The 8,334-nt window shown below is 54.6% G+C and overlaps 1 protein-coding gene across 2 annotated transcripts; it reads right to left on the reverse strand.

Moving 5' to 3' along the window:
* Positions 1 to 45: 45 nt before the first annotated feature.
* slc16a13 (solute carrier family 16 member 13) lies at positions 46 to 7,661 on the reverse strand. 2 transcript variants are annotated; one of them, XM_066722477.1, is made up of 6 exons: positions 7,023 to 7,661; positions 3,313 to 3,533; positions 2,932 to 3,075; positions 2,561 to 2,814; positions 1,518 to 2,052; positions 46 to 1,222 (listed from the first exon to the last, which is right to left on the reverse strand). In XM_066722477.1, exons 2-6 carry the CDS (start codon positions 3,524 to 3,526, stop codon positions 945 to 947), a joined length of 1,425 nt encoding a protein of 474 aa, XP_066578574.1. In that variant the 5' UTR covers positions 3,527 to 3,533; positions 7,023 to 7,661; the 3' UTR covers positions 46 to 944. The 2 variants fall into 2 exon arrangements, with proteins under 2 accessions (XP_066578574.1, XP_066578575.1); XM_066722478.1 differs by lacking the exon at positions 7,023 to 7,661 and adding an exon at positions 5,887 to 6,308.
* Between the last annotated feature and the right edge of the window lie 673 nt (positions 7,662 to 8,334).

Consider the following 8,334-nt stretch of genomic DNA (forward strand, 5'->3'; position numbering starts at 1 on the left):
GTGTGAAGGGAGGCGCTGCTGAAAGGATGGGCCAGGGAGACCGTGGAAGTTTATTTTCTTTATGGAACAGTATAAATAGGCTTACAAAAACATCCCCGGCAGGAGAGATAAGATGTCATGTCTCGTGGCAGCTGAGGATCAGGGGGACAAGGTCCGCTGGTTGTGTTCGCACTGTATTTGAGGAAAAGGACTCGGCTACTTAAGGCAGTGACTCCACTTCTAGTGCTTGTAGGTCGTTGTGGTCCTATTAACCAATTAAGTGCCTGCATGCGCGCACACACACACAATATGCACCCCAGACACACACACACACACACACACACACACACACACCTCTTCACAGTTTGGTCACTTCTGTGGGCCTCGACTGTGCGGCTCGTTGTCATTAATGACGGTTTGTGTAGTTCTTGTTATTTTCGGGGGTTGTTTCTGGGTTCCTTCCCCAGCTCTGTGCTGCAGATCTGTTATCAGTGTGCTGAAGACTGGCACAACGGAGAGAGAAGAGGAGGGGAAATGAAGGAATGATATAGGAATGACTCCCTGGGCTCAGAGAGGCACACTCTCAGTCTCAAATTCAAATTCACTCTCTTTCTCCCTCTGTGTATCTGTCCTGTCTGTGTATCTGTGTATCTCTCTCTCTGTCTCCCTCTCTCCCTCTCTCCATCTGTCTGTCTTTCTCCCTCCCCCCGTCTGTCTGTCTCCCTCCCCCCTCTGTCTGTCTGTCTGTCTGTCTCTCTCACTCTCACTCCCTCCCCCCGTCTGTCTCTCTCTCTCTCTCTCTCTCTCAAGCCTGTTGTCCCTGTCCCCCAGTCTTCAGATCGAAGCTGCTTCCCTATTGGCTCTTTTGGACTAGAAGCCAGGTGGAAGGCCTCCTGATTGGTTGCTAGAGGTGGGGGCGGGGCTGCTGCCACTGGCCAATCAGAGCCCAGGCTGGGGACCATGCATCAGCACTCCAGCCCGGCAGCCGGGTGGGGGGGCGTGCAGTCTGGGCTCTCAGGGTCGGGCTCGTGTTGGGGGACGGGGGCGTCCGGGTCCAGTCGGAGGGGATCCCTCTCAGGTGACGCGGTTCCGTTGGCCTGGGGTCCGGCACCAGGGGTCCGGGGGGTCCGGGCGCAGGACCAGAAGTGCGGCAGGGTGCCCATCACTAGGGTGCCAGCCAGCAGGAAGCCGCCCGCCACCAGGAGAGACGCCACGTAGCTGCCAGTGACGTCCCTGAGCCAGCCTGTCACAGAGCACAGGGTCACATGACACAGGAGCACAGGGTCCCATGACACAGGAGCACAGCACCATATGGCACAGAGCACTACACTACTACAGCACAGTGAACTACAGTACAGCACAGAGTACTATATTACAGCACAGCGCACTACAGAAGTACGGCGCAGTGCACTACACTACTACAGCACAGAGTACTATACTACAGCACAGCACACTACACTACTGCAGTACAGTCTACTATACTACACAGTGGGCTACAGTACATCACATCCGCCCCCACACACCCCCAACCCTCTTACCGGACAGCGGCGCCCCCAGCAGGCCGCCCACGCTCTCGATCATCTGCACCAGCCCCAGCGCACCTAACATCCGCCGCATGCCCACGATATCGGGCACCACAGAGAACACCACGGGGGTCATGGCGCCGGCGCAGAACCCGTAGGCCAGGCCAAGCGCCAGCAGCCCCGCGTACGACGTGCCCAGCGGCATGGCCATGATGGAGAGCCCGGTCATACCCGTCCAGAAGGCCACCAGGTGGGGCAGCCGCAGCAGGCCCAGGTCCGACAGCCAGCCGGACGCCAGGCGGCCCAGCAGGTCGGTGACGCCGGTGGCGGAGATGACGAAGGCGGCCTGGTACTCGGAGAAGCCCTGCTGGCGGCAGTGGGCCACCAGGTGGACGTAGGGCACGAAGTAGCCGGCGTTGAAGAGCGTCACAGCCAGCGCATAGGCCAGGAAGGCCGGCTGGCACAGCAGGGAGAGCTCCAGGTGGGCCGCCAGCCGGTACCGCCAGGTCAGGTGGGCGGCGGCGGCGGTGTGGTTCGAATCACTGCAGGCCTGGGGAGGGAGAGAGATGGGAGATGGAGGGAGAGAGATGGAAAAGAGATGGGACAGGGAGAGATGGGAGAAGGGAAAGATGGGAGAGGGGAAAGAGATGGGAGAGTGGGAGAAAGCGAGAGAGAGGAAAGCAAGTGGGAGAAAGAGACAATTTGAGAGATGGGAAAGGAGAAAGAGATGGGAGAGAGTGGGAGAAGGAGAGAGAGGTCAGCAATCCCTGGGCTCCTGTCTGTACCTGTCCCCCCCGAGCCTCCCAGCTCTACTGTAAGTGCTGTATAACTGTGCTTTAGTGGTTTTTCATTTCTGACGCCCTCTATGTGTTGGATGTGTTCAGAGCCCAGATCCCCGACCAGGTGTTTCGTAACAAAGCAGCTGCGGTTATGAAACTCAGGAAAGAGTCGTCTTGTGCAAGAGTCGAAGAGTTTCTTTTTTTTTTTTTACTGTATTTTTTTTTGTTTCTATTCGTGTGTCAGTGTGTGTCTGTGTGTTGCCATGCCCTTGTGCCCACCTGCTCGCCCCCTCCCTGGGGCACGGGCCGGATCAGCGCCCCGCAGGCCACCATGTTAAAGCTGAGGCCCCCCAGGATGAGCAGCCCACCGCGCCAGCCGTAGCTCTCCACGAGCAGCTGGAACAGCGGAGAGAAGCCGAAGGACGACAGGCCGACGCCGGTGAAGCCCAGAGCCATGGCCAGCGACCGGCGCCGCTCGAAGTACTGCATCACCGAGCCCACCGTGGGCGTGAACACCAGCGCCCAGCCCATGCCTGGACAGAGAGGGAGGGAGAGAGAGAGAGATTGATGCCATCAGGCTGATACGAGACAAGCCCTCCGGTGTTCTTGGGCAATAGTAGTTAATGACAAGTTCAAGATCTTCCCCTCACCGGAAACGAGCCCCACCGACAGGTACAGGTGCGTCAGGCTGCTGGCCAGAGATGCCAGCACCAGCCCCAGCCCCGACAGCAGCCCCCCCGCCATCACCACCGGCCGCGCCCCGTAGGCATTGCACAGCGCCGTCGCGACCGGGCCTGAGGGAGAACAGAGCCGTCAGCACCGAGCCACACCCTGCCACACACCTCCTCCACCTCTCTTCCTCCTCTCCCTCTCTCACCCCCCTTCCCCTCCCTCTATCTTCCTTCCATTCTCTCCCTCTCTCTATCTTTCCTCCCCCTCCCTCTCTTTCCTACCACTCCCTCTATCTTTCCTTCTTCCTTCTCTATCTTCCCTCCCTCTCCCTCCCTCCATCCCCCCCCTCCCTCACTGACTGGCGAGCTGCTGCATGGCGATGCCGGTGGAGGTGATCCAGGACACGGCGCTGGCGCTGCGCTCGAAGTACCGCACAAACTCCACGAAGAACACGCCGAAGGAGCGCACCAGGCCGAACACCAGCGCCGAGTCCACGAACAGCGCCAGCACCACGGCCCAGCCCCACCCGCCATCAGGGGCCCGCAGCACCCCCCGGCCCCCCGCCGAGGACATCGCCGCCCTGGGGAGATAGAGAGAGAGCGTGTAAGAATGTGTCAGAGAGCGAGTCTGTGTGCGTTTATGTGAACAGGAGTGTGTGTGTGTGTTTCTGTGAATATGCGCAGTCACAGCGCTCAGACAGCCAAAGCCTCCAGCGCTGAGTGGGATTAAAGAGTAACTCCAGGAATCCAGGACTCACTGGGGCAGTCTGACCTGACCTAGTGTCACTGACTGACTAACTAACACACTGACTGACACAGTGACACGTACACTGAATTACTGAATGACTGACACACTGTCACAGTGACACACTGACTGATACACTGACTGACTTACACACTGAGTGACTGACCGACGCACTGACACACTGACTGACTGACATACTGATTGACCGACTTACACACTGACACACTGACTGTGTGTGTGCGTTGTATCTATACAGGGGTGTAGGTTTTGTTTCAGAATTGGGGGGGACGTGCCTCCCCTAAACTTAGTTATATTACTGTCTCTCTGTCTGCCTTGCTGAAAGGTTTGCTAGAATCAACCTCCAACGCCCCTCTGGGTCGGGGGGTGTTGGGGCAGCACCTGTATGTTCGCAGTGCTGTGAGGCAGCAGGATGGAGGATTAGTCCGTGGCTCGGCTCAGTCGTGCTGGAACCCGCGGCCCGATCGCCCCGAAGCACAGGAAGCCAAAATACCAGCGTCTGGACGAGTCAGAAGAAGAGCATGGGGACAAGACAACTGACTCCCCCCACACATATGTGTGAGCGAGACAGTGAGAGAGTGTGTGTGAGTGTGCGAGTGTGCGGTGTCTCAAAGGGCACATGTCCAGAGTCTGTCCATCTGTGCTGCGTGACTCCACTCCTAACATCCCTGTCGCCCCCGTGTCTCAAGTCTTGTGTGTTTGGTTGACACTGCAGCCGTCAAGACGCACACAGACACACAGCGATAAACAAACACAAAAGAGCTCCGTGAGCAGATATCATTTCAGTTTTCAGGTTCAAAGGCCCGCGGCATTTGGCGGCCAACAAAGAAAGGAACCAATCTAGTCCGCGCCGTGCTAAAAATAGCCTGCAAACTGACTACAGCGAGTACAGCCGGCTGCACCTTACCCCCTCTGCCCCGTGCCGCACAGCGGGGCCGTGCTGTTGAGCACCTGTGTGTGCGGTGGAGATGCCAGCTGTGACTGTCAGTGCCACCTCCCTCCTGAACTCTGTACCCTCTCCCTCCCCCGTGCCCAGCCCAGGGCCTCCCCTTCACAACAAGCACACGCTCCATGGCGATAGAGAGAGACAGAGAGAGAGAGAGAGAGAGAGAGACTAGACCAGGGGAACACACAGAGCACTACAGTGGGTATAGTAGGAATAGCGACTGTGTAGAACTAATGTGTTCAATTAAGGAATTAAACAATAACTCAACTTTGTGTGAACACTGACCCAATTACAACACCATAAAGTGTTGTGGCAAAAACACATTACTGTGTGATAAATACACATGACAGTGTTACACAGACATTATTTGGTTGTAATTTTAACACCAAGTTGTGTTATCCTCAAACAAACAGACCGGTGTTATATTTAACAGGTTAGTAGACATACTGGGTATAGTGAATATACATACAATCTGTGGCACAGCTTTGGGTATAGAGGGCAAACCTCTATTTCCTAAACAACACGGGCAGTCAGGGGGTATTGCTGTCACCAGCTGGGGCCTCCCGTTGCCTACTTACAGAGCTTACAGTATTGCTCCCCCCTCCCCAGCGCCATGGCCCCCTAATCTCACAGGGGTTCATAATTGCCAGTGCATTCCGGCCGCACCGCTTGCCTGGCTCTGGTGTGGAGGCTGCTCTCCCCATGCAGACTAAGCGCATGGATGGACAGACGGACAGACACATTGCTGTAGCGTCCTGCGCTCTCCCTCTCTCTGGATACAGTCTACAGGCTAATCCTCTCGACGGGCAGAAACCGCACACACACACACACACAAAACTAAATGAATAACTGCTGAAATGTCCCAAACGGCTTGTTTTAGGAGCCTCTCATTGCAAAGGCGCACCGGCGGGGTGACGCACAGGAGCGCCTATTTGCGCCGGACGAATGGCGTTGCGGCTCACCGGGCCGTGCAGTCTTGTGCTCACCTTCAGCAGACTTGGATCGGGTTCAAATAACGGATTAATCATTAAAACGGTCCTCAGCGCAGTGCTTTACAGTCAAATGCACGTTGGAGTTTATGCAGCGGAACACTTGTTTGCACATCTTGATTTTGCACAACTCTGCGCTCATCCCATACCAGTCCATATCATAAACAGAGAGGCTAAATACATCCAAATGTCGTTTTAATTGTCCTCGGTGGTGGGTCGCAAGCCTCATCACTCACCCTAATGACTTCGCAGTTACTTATTGCCCTCCGTGCGTGTGAACCCATTCACTCGTGGACTCCCTGCGATCCGGTCAGGCAACTCGTCTCATCGTGAAGCTCGACACTACAGTGCGCCTATCACTTGTTTGTCTTCTTCGCTCGTCCCTCCTGGGGGGCACAGAGACAGGCAGAGCTGTGTGGCACCGGTGTATATCACGCCGGGCACAGTCCACTCCCCCCCACCGTGGGTCGCCCTGCCCCTCTCACCGCGTCGCTACTTTCACACAATATATATTTGAGAGATGATGTCCGACTGTCGGATACACTGTGACTCAAGAACAAAGGGCATGGCAACCAGAGACTCGCACCCACTAGCAGAGACTCTCAGGCAGGTGAACACTGTATTTTTTCCTTCCACAGTTTTATTTTTGAAAGGAGAGAGATTAGAGGGGGAGTGGGGGGCACAAAACCGGTTGGGAAAGCTTGCGCTCGCAACACCGGCTCAGTTGCGTCACCCAACATGCAATGTCATTCATCCGGTGTAACAGTGTGACGTAACACGTTCGGATGCTTCTATTAGGCCCGTGCGATTGATATTGATTTAAATGCACTTGTTTTCCCCGCTTAGGCACCATTTAACTTGTTCTGTTTGTAAGCGTCTCCTAATAATAATGTAATTATAGGTTTGCAATCGTATACCAGTTACACAGCACAGGCGTGCACATCCTAACACACAGCGGCCAGCGACACGCAATCCGGAAGTGTTTGCACTCGCCGGCTCCTCTCTCTCTCTCTCTCTCTCTCTCTCTCTCTCTCTCTCTCCAAACCCCACATGCTTTAGATGCACTATCCACATTTCTAAGTGCTGACCCGGTTCGTTAGCACCAAACCGGCCGCTCAGCCTGTATTGACTCGCACCGGCGCTGCAACACGGTCTACTATTATTATAGCCTGCTAATGCATGGACCGGTGCATGTGTAATGATAAAGAAAGGCTCGGGCTTCCTGATTCAAGCGGGTCCGTCTGCTGTGCGAGCATGCATCAGGCGCCACAGTGTCTCCACCGTTCATGTCGGTCCACTGTTATTATAATCAGTGTTATATTACTGTAAGTGACAGGCGTGCCACTGCGTCGCGCAATGCCCGGTCCCTTACCTGGTCCACACGTGTTGTGAGAGAGACCCGGATGCGCTGCTGATTCAGTGTCCGTGTCGCGGCTGTAGAGGAGAGACGAGCCGCCGGGTTGCGGTTCACACGCCGGGGCTCGGGAGGTGATGCAAGGCGCCGGTGTTGTCCAAAGCCAGGGGGCTGTGAGGGGGAGTGGACGCACGGAAGTCCTGTCTCCCGGCTTCACACTGACACCGGCACAGCTGCATGCATTGTGACTATTATAGATCGTCCTGGTAAAGTCTCTCTGCTACCAAATACAACACTAATATTTGAACACTAATCTGCAATCTAGCCCTGTTGTGTCAAGTCATGTCCTGTCACTTGCCGGAACACTTGCTGTCGGTGTCGGGATGAATCAGCACGAATAATAATACAAATCATTATAATAAAGATTTTGTCTGTAATACAGCGGAAGTAGAGCGCTGATCAATCGCCGGTCCAGTAAACTGCTTTATTGACCGAGAGCACTGAGCCCCTGTGGCCACTAGGTGACGTCAGAGAGTGAGAAACATAATGTTGATTGATTTCCGTTACAATACTACATCATACTAATCTCAGTGCCAATTAATTATGCTGACTAGTAGTGGCAGCAGTTGCAACAGCACGAGAGACAGTTAGATGTGTAACACCTGATCCCCTGAGGACCTGCAGGTGGCCAGGTCCTGCCTTGAGAGAGAGAGAGAGAGAGAGAGAGAGAGAGAGAGAGCTGTATTGCTGGTGCAACAGTGAGTACTCCCTCCCAGTTGAGCAGTGTGCCGGAAACAGGTGCCCGACGTGCAATTGTCCAGCTGCCCTCTCCCCCTCCCCAAACCCTTCATCGCTCCTTGCACCAGAAGTTGAGTCACCTCCTCAAACGGGTGAGTTCGTGGGAGAGGAAGGAAGGGCAGGTAGGGAGAGAGAGAGAGAGAGAGAGAGAGAGAGAGAGGGGCAGGGGTGGACAGGAATTGATGAATATTATGTGATGGTTTTTGTGTTTTGGTACAAATGAAATCACTGAACGTCCAGAACAGAGGAAAAGACCTGAAAAGAGATGACTTCGGACAGTTCCTGCGAGGGCTCGGTTCTGGCGTCGGCCCAGAAAAGGCCGTCTTCTTTATGAAGATCTTTTGGGTTTTAAAAAATCGACAGGGTAGTCAGTTAAGGTGTCACTGAGAATTTAGTCTTATTCTTCAGATCTTATTCAGATTTATTATTTATGTTATCTCTGTTGCTGCTTCTTGGTGTGCTTTTGGTGATTCTGTGCCATGAATATAAATGTCTGCCTGGCACTTTAGGTTATGGGATTGTACGGGTCAGT

The sequence above is a fragment of the Amia ocellicauda genome, chromosome 14, assembly GCF_036373705.1.
Source record: "Amia ocellicauda isolate fAmiCal2 chromosome 14, fAmiCal2.hap1, whole genome shotgun sequence".
Classification (NCBI taxonomy): Eukaryota; Metazoa; Chordata; class Actinopteri; order Amiiformes; family Amiidae; genus Amia; species Amia ocellicauda.